Source organism: Lutjanus erythropterus, chromosome 8, assembly GCF_056507025.1.
Source record: "Lutjanus erythropterus isolate fLutEry1 chromosome 8, fLutEry1.hap2, whole genome shotgun sequence".
In the NCBI taxonomy this organism is placed as follows: domain Eukaryota; kingdom Metazoa; phylum Chordata; class Actinopteri; order Lutjaniformes; family Lutjanidae; genus Lutjanus; species Lutjanus erythropterus.
Genome location: NC_139324.1, coordinates 19,321,213 through 19,345,662, shown reverse-complemented (window position 1 = coordinate 19,345,662; position 24,450 = coordinate 19,321,213). Strand labels below are relative to the sequence as shown.

General features: G+C 39.1%; 1 protein-coding gene across 1 annotated transcript in view; it reads right to left on the bottom strand.

Moving 5' to 3' along the window:
* klf7b (Kruppel like factor 7b) overlaps window positions 1-15,014 on the bottom strand; it is an 80,133-nt gene extending 65,119 nt beyond the window's left edge. The window contains exon 1 of the mRNA XM_084724045.1: window positions 14,545-15,014. Within this exon, the coding sequence (XP_084580171.1) occupies window positions 14,545-14,646 (102 nt within the window). The 5' untranslated portion in view covers window positions 14,647-15,014. The remainder of the gene's footprint in view (window positions 1-14,544) is intronic.
* Window positions 15,015-24,450: the final 9,436 nt, after the last annotated feature.

The window sequence follows — 24,450 nt, the reverse complement described above, 5'->3', positions numbered from 1 at the left end:
ATAAAACCAAGGCTACAAAGCACCAGCCATAAAATGCCAAGAATTTTAAACTCACATGCACAAAGTTCTCTTTTTAACAAAGTGTGCGAGGAGTCCTTTGTGTTCAACACTTCAAACAGGTACTATTGTAATAACATCAAAGACGGCTGGTGAAAAGAGATGTAACAAAATTGATTGAGATCGAATGTGAACACTGCTGTATTGTTTAGTGTATTTCTGGACTGGGTTTGCTTTCCATCATTTTTTTTGTTTTTTTTTTAGCTCAAATTAAAGTTGCCCCGTGGAGTTTTCTTGCAAATTTGAAAAAACAAAAACAAAACTCATGCTGTCAGTCAATTTATGTTTAACTTTGTTTATTGTGTGTTTTGGCTTTTTAGCAAATGAACTGGGGGATTGGGAGAGGGAGACAAAGCAAGAACTGAAAGCAACAGAAATGATTTAAGAGCATATGTTACGGTTAAGCAGGACCTGAATATTTATTTACACCATTTTATCATGTGAATTATTAATGTGATATCAATATTTCAGTTTCAACAATTTCACAGTTATTGTTAATACAAATATAGTGTGACTCTCCTCTGTGCATCTTTGAGCCTTTATTCTTAGACTGCATAGTAAACAGAGCTTCCAGGTCTGAAAAGGGAAACCAATTCAGAAGTGCCTTAAGCCTGCTTTCTTTCTAATTGCCATTGGGTGGCAACTCCACTGGTTTCAAATAGATGTCCACTTGTACAGTATATACTCTTATGAGAAAATGATCCTAAAAATCATACTTCTCACTTGGCTTATGAGCTCAGTAGACAGTTTACTAATGAGTTTATGGTCTCCATTGCTAGTTTCGAGTCTACTTCTGTACAGCATGATGTTCGTTTTGTAAATTATGGTCCCATTTAGAGTAAGATAGCTGATAAAGCAGGGCATGCTTCAGAACTTGGCTGTCCTGTGATTGAAAAGTCACTCTCAGTGAGTCCATCAAGTGCAAAACACAAGGCTCACAACACTCAGACAAGACAGTGTTGATCAAGTATGGATCAAGACTCTATTACTTCATTGCCTATTAAGCCTTAAATGTTGTCAAAAACGTATTTTCAGTTTAGTGCTGTTTAGCTATAACATGAAAAAGGATGAGATTTTCTTTCATTTTTTTTCCAGTTGAATGGACGAGTCAAGACTAAGCACTGCCTAATTTGCAGTAGAACATGCTCTTGTCCGAATATGGTCACTTCCGATCGCACAAAAATAAGATGGCACTGGCCGTAAAGTCAAACTCGAGGCTTCAAAACAGTAGTCCACAAACCGATAGGTTGTGGACTACTGTTGTGGACTACTAATGTTAAAATGCATGTCTTTCCTCATAAAAGCCAGCATTTTTTTGCATCCATGTTTAGCAGTATTCTTCTTCTTCTTGAGTGTCCTTATGCACCAGATAAACACATCATAGAGTCCCTTAGTGCAACTGCAGGCCTAAAACTTCCATCTTTTTGGAAAATCTTAACGCTATATCATAAACTGATATTTTGAACAACTTCCAACTTCGTGGCAACAGTTTGGGTAAGTTCGAGATCTGGTTTATCTGTTCCCTCTCGGTTCTCTGTCACTGTATCTACCTCTGTCTCTCTGAGACAAAGAACTGCGTCGGCAGACTTGTGAAGAAAAACAGGACAAATTCCCAAGGTCATCCTCCTCCACTGCATATGACCCATTTACTGTGTCCCACTCTGCACACACACACACACACACACACACACACACACACACACACACACACATACACATGCACCAACCATGCATGCATAAAGGCGCATTGGAACGCTGGCACGCTCCGTCCTCACTGCAACTCTGTCTCTTGTTTTGTCTCCACACGCACACAGACACACACACACACACACACACACACACACACACACATACACAGAGACACACACACACACACACAGTGTATTATGCTCAAATGCCCTGAAACAATGTGACATCCCTGATGAAACTCTTAAGCAGGTGCTGGTTTCATACAGATAGACTTTGACTGTGGCTCTGAAGGGTCTGGCCATAGTTCAAAATTACTGCATGTTGACATTTAGAGGTCTCTGCTGTGATGACATTATTATACGGTGTCATCAGTTTATGTTCTAAATGAATTATTTCATAAAGTTGCAAAATGAGTTGAAGGGTTTGCTTTGTCTGATCTAAAGCTTACAGTAACGGTGAACCAATCTTACATACATTTGTCAAATCGTGATTTATACAGATGTTGGAAAAAATATTCTTATTATAGTAATCTTAAGATATTGATTTCACCCATATCTCCCAACATATGATGTCATATAGACATCTTTGTTCCACATAATCACTCATTTTCAAAAACATTTGACCGAGTACGACTAAAGTGATAAGAATTTTGGGCAAATTACACTACACTCACACTAAACCTGAAATTACTGATACCTTAGAGTTCATGTGGTGAATGAATTGAAGTTGTTTTGAGATCAATGATGCCAATTGTTATAACCTGTAGTTTTTGAGATACCATCACTTCTGTATCATACTATATTTGGTTGTTAATAACATGAGGTTACTCATTTTATCCTTTGTGGTGGAACTACAGGTTCCTATATGATCTTTTGTGACTAATACTTTTAAAAAGAATAGTAAGAAAAACCTACTTTGACTCAGGTAGTACTTCAAATGCTGTAAGGGAAATGATAAAATTCCTCTGTAGACATTAATGGGTTAAAAGCAGGGCCAAACTGCTCAGCTCTGTTTACTCCAGCACAGAAAAAACTGTGCCTTTCGAAACAATTTCAGGAGGCACAAGTCTGGCACAAGTACAGTGTCAGTTACAATGGTATTTTCCTGGGAAAAATTAAGGATAAGGGAAACAGTGGCAATATACAAAAAACAAAAAAGGTACAAAGGTGACTTGTGTGTAGCTGTCTGATTTACTTTAGATCAGCCTAACAGCAAAACTGAGAAACTAAGCGAGGTCTAATGTTACACACTAGTCCAGCAGTGTGTGTGTGTGTGTGTGTGTGTGTGTGTGTGTGTGTGTATGTGTGTGTGTGTGTGTGTCCTGGATGGTGATCTGCCAACTGTAGGCTTTGTCAAGCTAGCACACACACACGCACACACACACACACGGATACTCACTCACGTCCTCTGCCACTGTCAACATCCTCTGCACACTATGAATGATGTCATTACCAAAACACACAGGCACACACACACACACACACACACACACACACAAACACAAACACACACAAACAGACGCGGGCGCACACACAGAGTACATGTGAGTGCCCTGGTGGCTGTTGGTTCAGCACAGGAGCTACAAACTAAAGAAACAGGCAAAAGGTGTATTTCCAACCAGGTGTGCAGATATTAAACAAATTCACAGAGGTCTGCAAAGTACAATATGAATATGAAAGTTCACTAACTAGAGCTGATCATCATCAATGCGGCTATTATTTATCTTATTGTCATGAATTCTTTTGTCCCCTCTGGCCAAACGCACTGTGATTTTGTCAGCCTCCCTTTTTCATTCTATCTTTTTTGGGAATTCTGACAGCTTTCCTCCTTGGCAGTAATAAAGGAGGAGAGGACGAAGAAAAAGAAGAGGAAGCAGGTCCTACAATGTCATTGTTTATTTGGAAAATGTGTTTCCATCAGCCTTTACTGCATCTTCCCTTTGCTGACACATCAACTTTTCCACCTCAGACCAGAGCAAACGTTTCTTGCCATATTTATGCTTTTTCCCAAATTCCTATCCTTTCCATTCAGTTTTTGTTTTTTTATGAGCAAAGTCAAAATGTGCATAAACAAAAGGATGTTGGGGAGAGAACAGGGGGCAGAGGGGGGAAGGAGGAGGAGGAGGAGGAGGTGGAGGAGGAGGGAGAGAAGAAAAGAAAGACAGGGAGAGCGCTGGGTGAGTAGAGAATGGGAGGGTTGGATGGATGCCAGGTCACAGGGCTTTATCCCTGAGCCAATCGGTCTGCAAACACTGGCTCAGCAGGATGTAGAGACAAAAACACACACAACGCACCTGTGTGTGTGTGTGTGTGAGTGTGTGCGTGTGTGTGTGTGTCAACACAGGTCAGCCTGCGAGCACCAAGAGGGTTTCTCTTAATAAAAAAGAACAAAATCAAACACTCTCTGCTGTTCTATTTTGAAATAACTTCCCAAATACAAGTATATTTGACCATCAAGCCCACTCTCATCTGAGAAAATCGAGGAGTTATAAATAAAGAAATACCTACTGAAGATTCATTATACATTCATATATCAATACTGTGGAGATTCAGCCTCATAGGATCTGTAGAGAAAATTTGATTCAGTCAAAAACCCTTTCCTATAATCCTTAAAACTACAATTATTTGGGTCTGCAGTCCACTGCTTCTTTGATATAGAATTTATAAGTAGTCTGGAATTTAAATAAATGTAAAAGGGCTAAAATGGTGCATTAACAAGCAGTTTTTGAAAGTTGACTTCTTTAAGTGACTGATCACACAAGTTTGTGCATCTACACATTATATATGGTGATGAAAACATGGTGATGTAGTGACTACTTGCATTCTCAGATATCATTGGAATTACATAATTAGTTTAGGGCCAAGGAAATGTTATCAGCATACATCATCCATCTGCGCTGCTATAGTGGTAAACAATGAAGGTGAGTAAGAATTGAGCCTTTGCATTAGTAGCATTCGTACGTATGAAAAAAAAAATAAAGAACAGAAGGAGGAATATGTGGATGTAGCCATAGCGAGGGAAAGAAACCAACTTGGTAGCTCAATTGTGCAAAGGGAGGTTGAGGTAATGTAACTTACTTGTAGTATCTTAAGTAAAAATATCATACATAAACGTATGTCCGTGCATTTGGGTAGGTGAGTAAACGTAGGTTTAAGTTTCTGACACTGTCAGAATTTTGTTCGAGGCTATCTTTTGTCAATATCTTAATATCTTAGTTATCTTAGTTCAAAGTCGAAAGCTTCCCAAAGATATACTTTTTGCAGCATTTTGCTGAAACAGATTTTGGTCAGAAGTGCTGCTGTCACTGAGCCTTTTGCTTGTAATAGCTAGTCTTAGCTTGATGCAATATGCAGATGACTCTCAGGTGTTCACCTGTTCAAAACACTATGGCATCTTACCGAGCATATTATTAGCAACAAAACTATCTGATTTTAACTCTGAATCAACAGGTGCTTAATTAAGCCGCTATCTCAGAGGATGCAACATGTAAATCAGAGATCTCTGCAACTGTTGGAAGCTTCACTTTTGTTCGAGCTGAGACAGCAGTTTTCCCCTGGTTGCAGTCTTTGCTAAGAATAAACACCTTCCTCTACCAAAGCCAAAGAGACCTAACTGATATCAGTTTTCCCATCTGACAGCATGTAATACAGCAAACAAGCACGTTTCCTACAACGTTAAACCTTTCCTTCAATAAAAATGTGAACCAAATCAATATGTGTATGCGACACATGATGTACAATAGGATGATTCACTACACAATAGTTGATATCCACAGTGTGCATGAAGCATGAAGAGATGAATGGGTAAATCTCCTTGTAAACTGTAGTAATCGGGCTCCATGGTGAATAGTGCTGGAGAGTTGCCCTCCATAGAAAACCACTCATCTTGAAAGATCAGGGCTATGGCTTTCACAGTATAAGCTCTCTCCATCACGAGTGCAGTTCATTTGTTCTGCTTTCCTGCCGCGGCAGTCTGACTGCTCACTTTCTTATCTAATCTCTGCCACCGTAGACTGAATGTCTTATTCACTTACTGAATTATGGGTTCGCGGACGAGTGCGTGCGTGTGTTCGACTCGAGTGATTTCAAATTATGAGGAATAGACAATAACTGTGTGGTGTTTGGGAGAATGATAAAAAAGAAAATGAATGAATGCAGTGATTAGAGTGGCTCATATCGAGGAAAATATTGGCACGAGTCTCCACACTGCAAGAAATGAAGAAGTACATCTTCTGTTTTTACAGATCAGACTCCTTTTGCAGCTTCAAATGTTTTCTCTCTGTTTTATGGGTGTCACTAGGCCACATATATTTAGAAAAGGCAAATGGAAGTATTTCCTAGTTATGACTGAGTCATGATATAGTGATTCATAATTACATGTTTAGAAGTCATATTGTAGACTTCCATCCATCCATTTTCTGTAACACTTGTCCTGTTCAGGGTCACAGAAGCCTGCAGTCAGTCCCAGCATGCAGTGGGCAAGAGGCAGGTCACCCTGGACAGGTTGCCAGTCAATCACAGGGCTGACACATAGAGGCTGACTTGAGTTGTGAGTGCAATTACAAGCAGCTGAGTGGTAAAATCATGTCATTCTCCTAGGTGTAATTCAAACTTGTTGATGTGAGTAATTTCTGACAGCTATATAAGAACAGTGTCACCAAACTAGAGGGAAAAATGGCAGAAAAAACATCACTGCGGGCAGTTACATCCAGATAAAATCTGATATCGGATTGATTCAACTAAAGAGCAATTCAGTTTCACTTGTTATTAATAGATTAAAGGAATAGTTTAGATTATTTAATGTGAGGTTGAGGCATGAGCTACTTATCAATAGTCAGTTTATTACTTACAGTAGATGCTGGTCGGTACGCCCCCAGTTTGCAAAAGCACAGAGGAGTACCAGCATGGGAGCTAAGCAATGTACTGCAGTGGACAGGCAGCAAAAAATACTTAAGCCATTTCAAAGAGGTCCACCTAAGAAGTAGTAGTGAGCCTTTTCAGACAGAGACGGAGTCCTAGACTGTTGTTATATCAGCCAATTACCGCTCTCTCCAAACCAACCAAACTCTATGAGTAATACCAGTAATTTTTCCTCCCAGAACACAGGAGTGTAGACCAGAAACTCCTGAGTTCTGCTTGGTAAACTGTACACCTAAAAATGGGTTCAAAACTTGTTTACTGAACAACAAGGACAAAGGCATTAAGTTTAAATGAGGACAGAAGCTAATTTACTGCATTTAAAAAGATGGAACCAGCATATTGCAGTATTTACAAAGTAAGTTATACAAATGATTAATTAAATGTTTTCATTCATTCTCTTTTAATAAACTGGTTAATTAATAATTTTATTGTTTCAACAGTACAATGTTGTAACACTGGTACACAATAACTGAAGTAATAGAAGTAGTAAAAGTTCTTGTTGATGTCAGAATTTTCTGACATTTGGATTAGTTATTGCATAATCAGTGGCTACATTCCTTCTTCTCTTCATCTCTTTCTGTCCTTCTCTGTGCCACTCTCTCACTATTCCGTTGTCTCTTTCCCCCCTTTCTCTCATTCTTTTATTTTTTTCCGTCGTCTTCCTCTTTTTTTGTCTGCTGCGACTATGAGGAAGCAGCTGTGCACCACAGACAATTACATAACTCTGTGTGTGTGCGTGTCTGTATGCATGTCTGTGGTAACACGGGATGGATGGTGAGGGAGACAAAGAGAAGGTGGAGTGAATAAATATGGAAAAAAGGTCTAACTTTCACCTGCATTTATTCATCTCACCTCATGTATTGTGTCTGCTGGTGTTTTCTTTCTCTCTCATCCTTTCCTCCACTTATCATCCCGCCCGCCCCCCCGTCCCCTCCATCCTTTCCTCTATCCCTACATACAGAGTTACTGGGCTGTGAAATGTGAAAAACTGCAGCATGCATGGCAATTCATTATCTTGTCAAACTTCCCAGGGCCAGCCTCAAGCCACAGGGAGAAATAGAGAGAGAAAGAGAGACAGAGAAAACCCAGTTCATGCACTGGTCCTCACAGTAGGTTAACAGGTTACCATAGAAAAGAGAGGAAGTGGAAACAATGGACATGGTCAGTGTTGAGGTGAAGTTAACTGCATGGAATTTAATTACTACTTCGCAGTTTGTAGTAGTAAGGTCGTGACTCAACTACATTCAAATCTCAGTAGCGTTTAAAATATAATGAGTCATGTAGTTTAGGTGTTTAATTACAAAGTACATAGTCATAGTGAAGTAGTTTTTGGCCATATAATATGGTACAATGGCACAGCTCATTGGCCATGATTGTCATGGATTGTCAACTTCAATACAACGGCTTTAAAATATGAGGGCATAAAATTTTAGATTTTTGTTGAAAATAAATAGAACAAGGCTATAATCTGACAACAAGAAACCTCACCTAAGTAAACTTAACAGAACTGTTTGTTAGCCACAACAGCATCTGAGGTAATTTACTTCCAACCACAGTCAAAGTATGTTCCTATCAAGTGAAACTCTGCTGCAGCTGGTACTGATGTATCGGTTCTTCTTTAAAATCACTAGTAATTTAATCACAATCACAATTAATCACAATGCTATTTGACCACCAATAGTTTTTGACCAAATACTATGATTTTAGAAATTTATCCTGATTCTACCTCAACAGTTGCTCCATATCCTCTCTTTAAAGCACATCCTTCTCCTGCCTACATGACAACTGGCCTGACCTTCACTAAATCAAACACACCTACACTTTACTCAGAGTCAGTTCAGTTGCACCTCCCAAGACTGACTCAGATTGTGATAATTTCCCATAATGCAGTTTGGTTGAACTACTTCTTTAAAGTAGTTTTAGTTTAGGTTTAGTAGTTAACAAACTACATTTTTGAGAGCAGTGAAGATAGTTTAGTTGTTTGGTTAACACACTGTATATGATACATGGTACATGAGAAGCTGCACCGTCTAACCAGTATGTTATTGCTGTTATGATCAACTTCTTTGTTCATTTATTAGTGCAAGTAGGACTGGGTCTTTTAAATAGTGGTGCAAAAACAAAGCAAACCAAACAAAAACCCACTTTATGTACAGAAAACACACCAAACTTATAAAATGTAAGAGCAGGTGTAGAAGAGAAAATAAATCTTTGTTGTGTTTCTTGTGTTCTTGAATGATTCAGCAATGGTCGGGTTTGTGCGATCATTAACCACAGCAGGTACAATACTGACAGAATGTACTCTGTAGAAAGATGCAGGGCTGTATAGGCTGCAGGCTTGCCAAGCCTAATGGAGACACTGTATATCAGTAACACAGGGCTGGTTGGTATAGCATAGCCCTGTAACGACACCGCAGCAAATAAATCAATCAGCTTGAAAAGAACTACAGACACACGGAGTACATAAATTACGAGACACGATGAGACAGAGTCAGTGAGAGAATGAGCCAGTTTAAAGCACTGCTGGGCTTCTAAATGAGGCTGGTTACCTGCATGCAGTGTCCATTTACTCTGTACATGCAGACAACCATATGACAACCACTTCTGTTTCAGTTTTAACCCCCATCATCCCTTTGTTTCCACTCACTCTTATTTTTCCCATCAGACTTTGGCAGGGCTCTGCTTTGAACTAAATGGATTATATCTAATTGGGAAGTCTGGGTTTGCCATTTTATCCTTGGACACTCCACACACATACACACACACACACACACACACACACACACACACACACAAATCCCTAAAGCCCATCACATCATTCCAAACCTGCAGAGATGCAGCAATTATATGCAGAACATGGGCCCGTACTGTCAGAGGCAACAAGGCTGACAGACAGGCGAGAGATAGAGTGTGTGTGTGCGTGCTGTGTGGTTTGTGTGTGTGTGTTTTCCACATGTTTAGCCATGATGCAAAGCAGCTGATAAAAGAAGCCTGTACAAGGAAACAAAGACCAGGAGCACGATGCAGGGACACACTGGCAAGATAAATGACACACACAAATCTGGTTGTTTGTTTGTGAGTGTGAGTGTGAGTGTGCGTGTGTATGCGTGTATGCGTGTGTGTGTGTGTTTCTCTGTCCGTCTGACAGCAAACGGCCAATTACTGTCGAAAGTGGCGGGATGAGTCCTGCCAGACCATAGCTTTCCATTAGTGCATGCCAGCCGAGCATGTGTGTGTGTGTGTGTGTGTGTGTGTGTGTGATGGAGTGAATGAGGGGATAGAGGGAGACAGAAAGAACAAGAGTGGAAAAAATGTGGGTGTGCCTGTTCACAGTGTGTGTGTGTTTGTCCCTCTCTGCGACTGCCCCCAGTATAGTGCAGATAAATTTGAGAAAACACATCTTTTCCTTTCAGTTTTGGCTTTTTATCCACTATAGTCCGATAATTTCCACTCCAAAATCCACAAAACTGAACTTACATCAAAAAGGGCTCTCTTTGGAGAGTATGAAAACACACATAGTATTTTGTATGAGTGATACTGAGATGTTTCCTTAAAAGCTACATTCACAAACATGATGAGATACGTCCACAAAGTACTAACATTTAAATAGTCTTATGCCATGTTTCGGTGCTGGTTTGATGTTGTACTTGGGGTCAAATGAGAGAATTGCTGTCAGTTTCATCACTGTTTGTTCAATACAGAGATGAGATCCAGGATGTTGTTAGCCTAGCTTAGCACAGAGACTGGAAGCAGGTGGAAACTGCTAGCTTCTACCAAAAGAAGTTTCATTAATCAGCGTCTCAGAGTCTCCCCACAAACTTGGATGAGTCCACAATCTCACTGAGCATTTGCAGAAATGAGTCAGGAAGACAGTAGCCAGCTCATCTAAACAAATGACTTGGTGTGGTGTACAGTCAGTTGAAAAATGAAGTAAAGCTACCCTGAGCTGCTAAAAAAAAAAAAAGGAGAAAAGTGGGAGGATACAACTCTGACTTCAGAATAGCTTCTTTCCTGAGACTCTTCAATTCATCCACTGCACTCCACCATAAATAAAAGTTTATTTTATGAATTATTGTTTATTCAAGAATTGAAAAGGGGGGGGGCACATGGGATGTAGAAGGCCACATGGCTGTGCCTCAGGCCCCAAAATCTCTAAATCCACCCCTGAAAGAACCCCATATCAAGCAGACAGACAGACATCTTGACAAACTATGTCTTTGTAAATGGTTATAGCTCTTTCACATCCAGCAGCCCTGAAGCAACGTTAGCATTCACTCTCTAAATCGCTCTGCTTTGGTCCGACAACTCCTAACAAAAACATCTGTCTCTTTGGCTGCTGGATACTCCACTTTCTTCACCAGCTTGTCATTAACTGTGTCTGCCTGTTGTTTGGTGCTGGCAGGTATGTACAGTGGGTTATCACAGCTTATTTGCTGGAAACAGCTGCCTGCTGCTGCTGGAAACACTGACACTGTACCATACAGTGGCCTCGATGTCTCGTAAAACCAAAACTGCAGGCTAAAAGAGGCCGAGAAGCTTCAAAGTTGGTGATAATTGTCTGCGGGTTTGTCACTATGAGTAACTCCATGCAGTCATTTGATTGGATGGGAAATTTTATAGGCTACAGTTCAGCTAGCAGTTTCCCCTGTTTTAAGCATTGAGGCTACACCTGTCTTGGACCAGTCTCTATACTGGACATGCAGAGTGCCCCTTAAAGAAGACAACTTTCAATTACCCCAGTACCTTTCATTGCCACTATTGTTGATAAGGTAGCAACTGCTAATTTATGCACCTTTATGTATGAAAATACACAATATCGCTGTCCAACATCCGTCTGCGCATCCTTTATGTTATCCTTAAGAAGAAGAGTCAAAAGTTTCTGACGACAACAAACATGGCGATGCTGGAGGAAGCTGAGGTCTTAAGAAAGATGTAAAAGTGCCGGTGGTCAGTGCAGACATTAAATACATCGCGACATGTGGACGGAGGTTTCTTTTCACTGAATAAGTGACAATAAATGTCATTATTAATACATTCATGTTTTTAAAGTCTGTAAACTTTCAGAAAATGTGCAGAATATGTACGAAATGAGCACTGAGTATTGACAAAAGGCACCGTCCATCTCCATATTCGTATATAACATTTAGCATAAATGAACCTTTATTGGGATCCACATAAACAAAAACTTGAAGAGATCCAACTTGTCATTTTAGGCATTCATAGTTCATTCACTTTTGAAGTATTGTGAGCATAGCTGTCAAATTTCAAATGATGCAACACTCTCATGTTTAGTTAAACAGTATTTTGTTAGGCTATGTCAATTTTTTCTGCAAATAAAAGTGCAGATAAACTGAGTGGAATTACTTTCCCCCACATCTACATTCCTGTCTCAAAGAACCGATTTAAGCAGCTTTTCCAGCCATTCTGTGGAAAATGAGACATGACATCAAAACCTGAAACTCTATGAACCTCTCGATCAATTAACAATATGCTTATAGACGGAAAAAATAGGTTACAGGGGATGAAACTATGTGCTGTTTGGACTAAAAATAGGACGAGGCAGTATGAATTTGTGTCAGTATGACAGTCAGGAAGGATAAATGTAGCCTGGGCTTCATTCAGGACTATATAAACACACATGGTCCAACAACTGTTGAAGTAGATGTCATCCTGTGCAGGGGTGCTTTGGGAGATTTGGGTGTATAGGTTTACTGAACATTAAATAGCAGGTGGCAACACACTACAACACACACTCACACACAAGGCTGAAGATGGCTTCCAATTAACAGCTTCCATTTCTCAAGTTCAAGGGAAACTTGAGGGAAAATATTGGTGTCCCCTGGTTCCCTATTATTAAATTCTCCTCTTAAAACACACCATATACAATGTACTATATAATATTTTGAGTCTACAACTGCTTTATATCCTTATTCAGATTTTGAGGCCTTTACTATATTTGTGATTACAGAAAAAGGGCAATTTCAATATTTTTCTCTCACCAGACATATTATATTTAAATAAAGTCATAACTTCCCCTCAATCAATTTAAATGTGTGTACAGTAAAGATTTACATCTCAGATAAAGGTTATGAGACAGTCTGTGGGCTCTCATGCAGAGTCTAAATGTTCTATAGTGGGTGATGATGCATAATTCAACAGGATTATCTGCAAACAAACAGTGGCAGATGTGGATATATTATTTAAGGACAAGTCACTAGCTATTAGGCATGTGTCCATCTTCATGTGTGTGAGTGTGTGTGTGTGTGATTATTCAAAGATATCAGGCTGACAGACCAGTCTATCGATCAGATTAGTTATTTTAAAAAAGTAACGGCATAAAGTTCCCTTCATTCAAGATAACAGGACAAAAAACATTCACACTTTGATGGAAAGTTGAAGAAAATCAGTTATTTTTAACCCTACAGCTGCCTTAACTTTTCATTATCCCATTAGGTAAAATATATATCTAGTAACCCAACTGAAAGGGGTAAAACAGCTTAATGTGATACTCATCAAATAAACGTGGAGCCCTGTCTCTGCCTGGTAAAAAAACCCTCTCATCTTTAGAGCTTAAAATTTAAAGGAAAGCTACAAGACAAAAACAGCACTATCAGATTGTCCACTTGTATTTTAGCCAACAGTGTTTTGTATTACTAATAAGAGAAATATGCATGGGATAACTTACTTGGAAAAGAGTTGAATTTGCTTCTTAACAGACCAAGGTGAAGCCCACAACCTCTTATCTATCCTATCCTTAAAGAAAAGAAACATGTTCAGCTTGCATTTTACCTACATTTTACATTTTATCCAACAGTATTCTTATTCTTAACCCTAATAAGGGGAATAAGCATGGGATAAGCGAGAAGTAAAATGGTTGAATTTGATCCTTAACAGATCAAAGTGAAACCATTAAACTCTTATATCCAAAACTTCAACCTTTAAGGAACATTTTCAGCTTGACCACATGCATTTTAGAGTTTTATCCAACAGTATTTCTTATCACTAATAAGGGAAATGTGCATGGGATAAGTAAAAAGTAAGGCAGCCGAATTTTACCCTGAGCAGACTAAAGTATGTCACAAACCTCTTATATCCAAAACGTCAATCTTTAAAGAATATTTCCACTTTATCACCTGCATTTTACAGTTTTATCTAGCAATATTTCTGAATACTAATAAGGAAAATATGCACGGGATAACTAAGTCAAAATCAACTCTTAAAAGACTAAAGTGAAGCCTTATCTGTCCCATCCTTAAGGAAAAGCATGATTTTCAGCTTGACCATCTGCGTTTTAGTTTTTTTTCCAGCTGCGTTTAAAAACCTTTTAGGTTTTACTTAAAATCTGAATATCACCATGAAGGATTTAGCAGGACAACAGCGTCATGCTGCTGCTTTAACATTAATGCTTAAGGGCTTTAATTAACCCTTAACTATGGCTAAGATAAATTTAAGGGTCCATTCGTCTGTAGTAAGGGGTGTGTGCGTAAATATAAAGATGGTTGGAGTGTTTTTAAAACGCTGTTAGTGCCATTAGTGCCATTAGTGCGTAAAGCTCAGTCTGTATCCTCTCCCTTCTCTACCCACTCCCCCTACGTGTGTGTGTGTGTGTGTGTGTGTGTGTGTGTGTGTGTGTGTGTGTTTTCTCCTGTCAGCGGACCTCGCCGTGCGCCATGTGAGCGAAAAAAAAAAAAGAAAAAAAAAAAAAAAAAAAAAGACGCAACTACACGGGGCTGCTGCTGCCGCTCCGGAGCGCTCTACTGATGCAAACCAGCCCAAACACAGAAAACACCAAGCAGCGCACAAATATATACATATTTTATCCCAGTTTCTAACCCCTTCAGTTTCCCGGAAAAGAGAGAGACAACGCATCATCTCTGACCTGCTGCCAGTTCTCCTCCAGGGAAGGCATCGCAGAGAAATAACCAGTGTCATGAACGAGTTGGAGTTCCTGGAAAATACTGTAATTCGCCAACACATCCATGCTTGATGCAAAAAAACAGGAAAACTCAGTAAAGAAGTCCGGAATCCAAACGATAAAAATCTTCTTTCCTCTTCTCAGACTTGTCAAATGAGAAAAAAACAAACAAATGCTGGAAAAAATCTGGTGCAGATGAGCGCACCTGAGCACTTTAATTAAAAAAAGAAAAACAGGAAAGAAAGAGTTGATTATTTTATCTTTGTCAGTGCAATCCCCTCTTCTCTCTGCTCGCTCTGTCACGCCTCTCTCCTCAGTCCGGAGCTCGGGGGTGCCAGATCTATTTCCGCATTGCCAGATTGCCAGTCGGGCTCCGTACGAAGTGCCAGGTTGCCAGGTTTGCTCCTCCAGCAGCAGCAGACTGGACCCCGCTGCAATCCAGGCGACCGGCGTGAGAGGGGAGGGAGGCAGGGGAGGAGCCACCTGCCAATCAATTTCATGCGTGACCTAATAAGGTAAATAGGGTTGATGATGTCACTGACGTCCAATTAAGGAGGCGCTGAGACTGAGGGAGTGGGCGGAGCGTTCAGAGAAACGGAGACGCCATTGGCTGCAGGGGGCTGTCAGTCCGGCCTTACATGGCAGTGAGGGGTGAGTTATTTTTAGAGGCCTATATAAAAGCAGCAGCATTCCTCTTTCAGTCATTACAGGCTGCACAGGCAGGCAGAGAGGAGAGAAACCGCGAAAGCTGCTGCTGAGGAAACGTCGCCCAAAACACGCTGTAAACAGCTGCGTGAATCTTCAGAGAGAAGCAGCTGAGTGTCAGAAACAGCGGCGGTGGTGTTGGAGATAAGATGCCCCTGTGTTGTTGTTTTTCTGAGGTGTGACAGCTTCACCGCAGAGACTCCTCCATGTGGTTTTCATGTGGTGATGTGTGTGCGGAGAGCAGGGACGCAGTGGAGGGAAGAGCTGAACACGATCCTCCCACCTGTTCAGTTTACACCAGTTTATCCCCCTTTTGTCCATTTCTGCAGCATGAATCTACAGTCATGTGGATTTTTTTTTTCACTTTATAATAACCATCATTGGTAAAAAAAAAGCAAAGTCATCGTTAGTTAAACTGAAGTTACCAGCTATTCTACTGTTAATAGACATTAAAATAATGCTTAAGCCATGGTTTAGGCCATTCAAAAACGTCAGTTGCAACTTTATAATGTTCATTCAGTTAATGTTTAGAGATGTTTAGACAGTATTTATTGCCCAGTTTTTAAATTGTATAAATATCAGTTGCAACTTTTCACTGGACACCCAAGTATTTTTTTGCAGATGCACTACACAGTGTTTATTATCCATTTACAAAGTATTACAAGCATCAGCTGGAACTGTATAATGGCCATCCAAATAATGTGTTCAGATGCACTACACAGTATTTATTACCCTTTATTGAAAGTATTGTAAACATCAGTTGCAACTTTACAATACGCATCCAGACAGACATTATGTTCCAGCTTGTCAAATACAACAGCATGGTCAGTGGCGCTCTGCTTCAAACTACGATGCTGTAACTACCCCTTTAGATATATTTTTCCCAGGATGACGAAGGAATGACCTGCCATACTCTGCCTCTGATTGGTGATACTCCTACCCTAACCCTAACCAGCCACGCTCATAACCAACCCAAACCAACAAAAGCAGCAGGTACTAGCCAATTAGAGTCAGAGTAGGGCACATCATGACTTCACTGACCTGGGAAGAAAAAAATGGCTTGTCCTTTAAGCATCAGTTTTGCACGGCAGGGCTCTGCAGTCAAGTTGGTAATAAGAAATATCCAATAACGAGGTAGACTTTCAAAATTTAGTCACAAACACTCCTTGGGTGTAGTTAGGAAAAGATTGGCTTTAATAAGTATTACTTGTCTAATTTCAGTTATGTAACAATGAGTTACATGAGTTACGTATGTAAGTACATAAGGTGACATATTCATCAATTGCTTTATAATAGCCATGCAAATAATCTTCATAGATGGTTTACATATAATTATTAGCCATTAACAAAGTGTTCACTATTTATTTTATATTACATGAACTAATGATAAAACAATATACATCATAGCATTACCACTAACTAGTGAACATTATCAACTATAGTTTCAGAACAGTGAAAAAGTACTAATTTTAGTTTAATTAACTATTAACTATCAACAATTTATTAATGATGGTTATAATAAAGTGTTACTCCACTATTTGTTGCCACTCTATTAATGCACCCTTTTGCCAATGTCTTTGTACAAACTAAGAAAGTATTATGTTGCTACTTATCGTTAGTGGTGGAAGAAATCTTTGGATTCTCTACGTTAGTAAAAAAAAAAAGAAGAAGCAAACCACACAGTAAAAATGCTCTATTACTAGTAAAAATAATTCAAATTCCTATTTGAGTACACATAAATAAATATATTTAGTTACTGTCTGTCACTGCTAATAATGAATGCACTGTTAAAAAAACGAAAACAGCCAGGTTGTGAAACTGTGCAAACTGTGAAAGTTGACATCACTTAAAAAATAGGAAACTCACAAAAAAGCAGAAATGTGTTTTGAAGGAGTTAGTGCTTTTTTTTTTGTTTGTTTGTTTATCGAGATGTTATAAACTGGAGCAGACTCTAGACATCATCATTACAGTTGAAACTGCTTATATAGTGATCATGTCTGTCTGGGTCAGATTCATTACTATAACTATGAAAAAATGGCTTCAGTATATTTTTGAGCTTTAAGTCAAACTCATATTCTTTTGCTTTGAATTTAAGTACAACAACCCACCAGTTTTCCTTTCTTTCCCCTTTCTTTCTCTCTTGGTTCATTTGTCCTTATTTTCTTCATCATCAGTAACTTTCTGCTCTCTGTAATCACACCTCATTTCCTGAAACCTACCTTCACCTCTAACACTATTAGTGTGAACAGCACACATCCAGCTACTTTTATACAACTTACATTAATTGGATTAATGAGGATGTTATAATTAAAGGTCACAATTTGAAACTCAAATGTGATATCCAGGACAACACAGGTCTAATTCTGACAAAACCTGAAGAGTGACACATTCACACACTCTGTTTTGGCAATGAATAGCTTGACTACTGATGAAGGTGGTGTTATTGTATGTCAAAATGTCACCTGAGAGACATTAAAACTGCTCTACTGCCAGTCCAGGTTCAATAAAATGTGAGGGAAGAACACATAAACTTATTTATTTATTTATTATGTGTTTTTTTTTTACTTATTTAATTCTGATTTCACATGAATCCAAATCACAAGAGGCAGGGCTGGTATATATTAAATTAAGCTGCTGCACATCATACACCTTGAATATTGAGGGACTTCACCAAATGTTCTTAAATTACACTTTTTTTTTTAAAGTTTTGGGTGTGATTCTATAGTCTGACTATCTATTGTATGGTTCTGCCTATCTGTCTCTTATGTAACAGCCACATGCTGTGTAGCCCACACTGAGAATGTATGTGTTATTGAGTTAACACTTGCTTTGTGTCGTTGTGCGCTTGGGCTTCTTCTCGCTCTCTCTCGGCTTCTTCTCCCCGTGTCTCGTCCCAGGGGACACACTGCTGGTCTCTGAGGACAACAAGGGCCAGATGGCTTCTAGATCGGCTGTTCCAGGACATTTTCCCCATTGATTTTTGCAGCTCAGTCTGCCACTGGAGGAACAGAGGAAGGAAGAGAGGAAGGAGGAGGGAGCTGGAGCAAAGGAGATAGAGAAAGTCTAAGTGTGTGTGTTTGTTGTGGGGGTGGGGTTTGGAGGAGTATGGATCAATACTGCCTCTGATTGCCCATAAAAGGCTCTTAACACATTCACATGCAACATCAAAGAGATTCAACATTAAACAACAGTATGGAACAATCATTATAATGTTTCATTCTTATAAAGTCAGGTTTCTCACTACCAGGACAACTTCTACCACAAACATCTATTCTATTACTACACCTACCACTTATTTTATCTACTGTTGTACCTCCAGAATTATTCTATTACTGGTCCTGTTCCCCTTGTCTTACTTCTGCTACTCATCCTCTTCCTGCTCCTTCGACTGGTTCTAGTCCTAATACGTGTCCTTCCCCTGATCCTATACTCTTTCTACTAGTCCTGGTCCTGCCACTCATCCCTTTCTCCTACTGCTGCTAATCCTCCACCTTATACTACTAGTCCTACTACTACTCCTAGTCCTAAGACTTGTCCTCTTGCTGCTTATAATACTAGCACTAGTCATACTACTCACACTTCATACTCCTACTACTAATCCTATTCCTATTCCTCTCCCTGCTCTTTCTATCAGTCCTAGTCGTATGACTCTTCCTTATCCTACTCATAGTGCATCCTACTCACAGAGGGGGTCTTATGCTCCCTCTACTAGTCCTAGTCCTACTCGTCCTTCTCCTGCTCTTACCTATAGTCTTAGCCCTATTACTCATCCTCCTCCTGCTCTTACTTCTGGTCCTACTCCTACTACTACCTCTCCCTGCTCCCTCTTCCAGTTCTAGTCCTATGACTGTTCCTCATCCTGCTCTTACTACTAGTCCTAGTCCCACACTCTTCTTGTCTCTACTACTCCTTCTACTAGTCCTAATCCTACACGCCCTTCTCCTGCTCTTACTTCTGGTCCTACTCCTACTAGTAGTCCTCCTCTTGCTTGTCCTGCTTCTACTACTAGTTCTAGTCCTGCCTCTCCTCCGTTCTACTCCACCTCATCCTACTATTCCTACTCTTTGTTTTTCTTTTACCTTCAAGTCTGCCTTTTTTTCTTTCTTTGTCTGAACTATTGTTGCAAATAAAGGCCAAGAAAGAGAAAATGAGAGAAATTATTAAAACGACACGAAGAGGATTAAGACAAAAAAAGAGAGAAAGGGGAAGCAAGGAGAGAGAGAGAGAAAAAGATTTCACAGTAAAGTGGATCTCCAGTGTAATTCCATGTTTTCGGTTTCTGGCTAAAACCACCAAACACCATAAGAGGAGAAAATATAAAAGCTGTGTGGGTGTGTGTGTGTGTGTCTACCACACAACCTTTTAAAATCTGTGCATCGCTGTCCAGCTCCACACACACTCAGTGTTGTAATCTTATTATTGTGTTGTGTTGTTTTGGCACAGAGAAGGATTGGAAAGAGAGCAGGAAGAGAAATGGGTAGAGAGACGAGTGGAATTTTATCACCGTGCTTCTATCATTTAATCAGGGCTTCAAGTTGCAGGGTTACATTACTAATAATTTCTCTTCACAAATACTTTAACTAATATTGTGTTTTTCTTTAAAGAATAATCTTTTTCCCTGTTTTGCATGGTCGAAATGGAGGAGATCACATTTAAATACAAGCACATGGTACAAAATATAGCTCTCTTAATGGCAGTGAAGTGAAACTGTATATAAGTCAACACATAAAGTTAAGACCACAGAAATCTAATAAGCACACAGAAGTTGAAATAATCTTAAAACCATCCTTCATCATGCTGTTTTGGAGTATACAGTTCATGTTTATACATGTAAATCATGTCCTCCTTATCCTGGTGTAGAGAAATATGCTGGCTCGGTTACGCGGTTACGGAAACAAACAATCTGTGGATGTAAACATCTTATCCCAGTTTCTGATCACTGGCTGCTGCAGTATCTGTGCAGGTGGACCTAAAATCAGCTTTTAAATCTTCAAGATGTATCGGTGCACATCCTCGAGCCTTCCTCAGCTCCACTGGTTGGTGCAGAGCCTCGGGCTGTGTGAATGTTTCATTTACAAATCTCACATTCTATTTTAATTATTTCTATCTTGAGAAAACCAACAGTTGGAGGAAAGGGTTTTTAGATACGATATGCGAAAGGCTGACTGAGGAGATGTGAGGCATTCAGTGGTCAGGTCAGTGTTTTGTGGTCAGGATGGTGGCAGGTTGAGGATATTTAATGCATGGTGGTGGATGGGCAACATGGGCTGCAGCAGAGAGAGCTGGAGGTAAGAAAATTTTATAGGGGTGAAGTGATCTTGAGCTGTAGCTCTGCAGTGAAACCAGAATGATAAAATTCACATCACAGTATTTTACTTATTTTATGTGATGCCCTTCCAAAAAAAGGCTATGTCTCTGATGTTTTGATGTTGATTCTTCTGATTCTTAATGTATGTTTTAAGTAATCTTACAGTTTTTCTCATTTTTGCTCATTTTTTGAAACAATCTTATCTTTCTCTAAACTGTAAGTGCAATTGTCACAACTCTTTCATGGGGTATCACAACTCTATTGTACGTGCGCAAAAGGTCATAACTCACCCAAAACATTTCACTCATGCTTAAAAACCTAGTTTTTATGTCAGTAAACTGGCCAACACCACCAAAATGAAAAGTAGCTTTGTCACTGTGTAAGCTGCAGTGGTGGAGAGCAACGAGGTACATTTACTTGAGTACTGTACTTAAGTACATTTTTTGAGTATCTGTACTTGAGTATGTGTTTTATTTGGAAACTTCTGACTTTCACTCCACTACATTTCAAAGACAAATATTGTACTTTTGACTCTGCAACTAGTCACATGCTGTGTTCCTCACAGAAAGAAACCAATCACAGTAGCTCCTCTCAAATGGGACTGATGTAAAAGCAGAAATACGTCCAGGTGCACCAACAAGCACAAACAAGCTCTCCCTCTTTCATTCAAACAAGAAGCGGTAAAGGTGACGGCAGGAGAAAGAAAAAATTAAATCTCAAGATGTTATTAAAATTATGAATTATTCCAGGTAGCTTTTAAAGTTGGATTGTTTTTATCAGGGTGAAAAATACCACATAATTCATGTATATACTGCCTCTGAAGACAGAAAGAAATCTCAGTTATTTAACAGACTTGGAGAACTCCTCACAGTTAGCTTCAATTTAATTTTATGATGTGATTTTAATACAGTTACATCAGAAAATGACAATAACTGTCCCTTTTTGATTGTATTTCTATGGTAAAGTTTTTATAGGTGTTTCTATAGGCTTTGTGTAGCAGAGTGGTTCTACAAGCAGGTCAGTGCATCATTAGTTGGTTTCAGAGAATTACAAGCTTCTGTAAATACAGCATGTATTGATATTAGAAAATTTACTTTGTAATTTGTACTTTTGAATACTTAAGTATTTTTAAAACCAAGTAGTACTTTAACTCAAGTAAAATTTTGACTGAGCAACTTTCACTTGTAGTTGAGTAATATTTGACCAGGAGTATCTATACTTTGACTCAAGTACTGGGGTTGAGTAATTTGTCCACCCCTGATAAGCCGTACTGGTCAAAAGCTTTAGCTGTTTTTTCACTATGATGGCACTCAACCCTGGACATGTTTCTTATATACAATCTATGTATCATTTACTGAAGTCTGTTGTGTGCTGCACTAATTGTAAATTCACATTTCAACTGTAGGTAAAAGGTCACTAGGAAAAGTCAATACCGCACAATACTGTAGTACACACAAAATGATATGGACATTTGTGTGTATATAGTAAAATAATTTATGAGTATTTCATGAAGGGATGTAGTGGAAAATACAGAGGTCGGTGAACTGTAGTTTACCCACTTTTTCCCCTCTTTGATCCAGTTTATCTAAAAATAGAAAAGTAAACACTCTGATAAACTGAATTTACGTGGGTTTACCCACAAAATATACCTGTTTATATGTACTGCAGAAAAAAACTCACCTTTGGCCTTTCATGTCTTTGGTCAATTTAGAGGACAAACGTCCAATGTCATGTTTCTTGTACATCTGACAGATTTTGTTACTTGAAGTTGTGAAGAGTTTGACAATTTCACAGAGAATCAGCTCATCAGTTTTGATTGACAAGCCATGTGTAAGTGGTTCTTGTGCAATTGCACTTACTATTTTGCACTTGTGAAAAAACATGCCATTTGCTGGAATAAATGACAAATTCAGATCTTTTGAACAACAAACTAATTGTTCAGAGATTTGAACTTAATGCTTTGAAAAAAGTCATTCTCATTCAAGAACTGAGCCAAGGTGAGTGAGAAACATGGCAATCAGTTACTTTGAATAAATTATGTATTCCTCTGACTGTTGCTGGAAACATTTGTGATAATGTCAGTACTCAACTCAACAATATACGTATATAACATGTCTACTGTTGTTAAACATTTTGAGGCAGAAATGTTAAATACAATAGCTTTTTACTACACTAACTACTACAACATTCAAAGAAATAAATCAAACCCAGTATTGTTTCTGTCCTGTGGGTTTGCAATATTAGTGCAATATGAATACAAATATACTGAAAAGCCTAAGAAGTTTTATAGATATAAAAACTGGAGTAAATGAGCTGAGTGGGACCCTGGGGCAGGCCTGAGGCCTGAGCTCTCTCCTGTCTACAGAGAACTACATCACAAACACAAAGTCCTCCTCCCCACTGGCTGGAGTGCACATAACCTGGAGTCAAGGTGGACAGCATCACGCAAACTCCCTCTGTGTCTCTGGCCCTGACAGAAGGAGGCGACACAGACACCATGTTCTGCTGTGTGAGTCACAGCTGGATCACTGAACTGCACATCAGGTTGCAGCAGAAAATTTCTTTCTGGCTGAAAGAAACAGAGGTGAAACCACAAGCTGTGATCCATGAACAACATGGTGGACCCAAAGGCCTGGAAATAACACAGGAACAACTTTGCATACAGCACAGTAACAGCAATAGAAAACAATAGAAATAGTGCTCAGTCGACCTGTTATAATAGTAAATTACATCCCTGTGCCTTCATGCTCTCTGACAAGGGCAAAAGTTTGTTTTCACCTTCACATACTGGTTGAATTGGGGCCAGACTTCACTGTGTAGGTCAATAAAACATTTTGTTATTTTGTCACTAGAACACAAAGTCTGATTTATATAGACACCGCTGGCTATAATACAGCAGTATGACAGCAGTAGAGTGGAAGAGGAACAACTTTAGAAATCAGTGGAAAATTGTCTTTGGCCCATCCGACAGTTCATTAAAACACTAACACGGCATATAATTATCTATTGACAAATTTGGCACAAGATTAATCTGAAATATTACAGTTGTTTTGGTTTTATTTTTGTAAAAAAAAAAATCAACTGTGAGTCTTACAATATATGATCTATTAATTTAAAAAACTGTCCTTTGATTTTCTTCTTCTGTAAAGTCAGGGACTAAGTTACATGGCAGCAAGGAAAGACTCAGACACAGAGAACAAAGAAGGTTCAGACCTGAGGCTTAATTTCAAATATTTCTATTAAACCCATGGCTGTACACACAGTACAAAATGTGCAGGAGTAATAAAGTGCGACCGTTTCAGTCCATCTTTGACTTTCCGTGGTACAAAATGAAGCACGTATGATGAGTCAGCTACTTTAAGGTTACGCTACAAGTGTGCCGAGCCAGTGATGTATTGCTTGATTAAACACACATGAAGCCAGTTGCTAGCAGGTCAAGTTATTGAAAACAAATCAGAACAATACAATTCCATAGCACAGACACATTCTCATATACATACTGATACGTACTAAAAAAATACATAAATAGAAACACTTTTGTTTTTCTTGAGTTTGACTAAAAAAAGACGTAAACAAAATTTGAGAGAGATAAACATTTTGTGTGCAAAGAACACGGCTGAGGTCTATAACTCAAACTCATGAAGAATGGGAGCAAAAGCAAAATTAGATTTTTGTTAAGTATACGTGTACAGTAACATTTATATGGCAATTGTAAGTTTGCACTGAGGAAGTCCAACTTGGACTGAAATGTTGGCGCTCTATGCAGTCTTGCACATTTAGAAATATTTATAATCAAGACTCAAGACTGAAGCATCTTTGTTCATTGTTAGTTTTGCTTCTACCTTCATAGTCAGAGG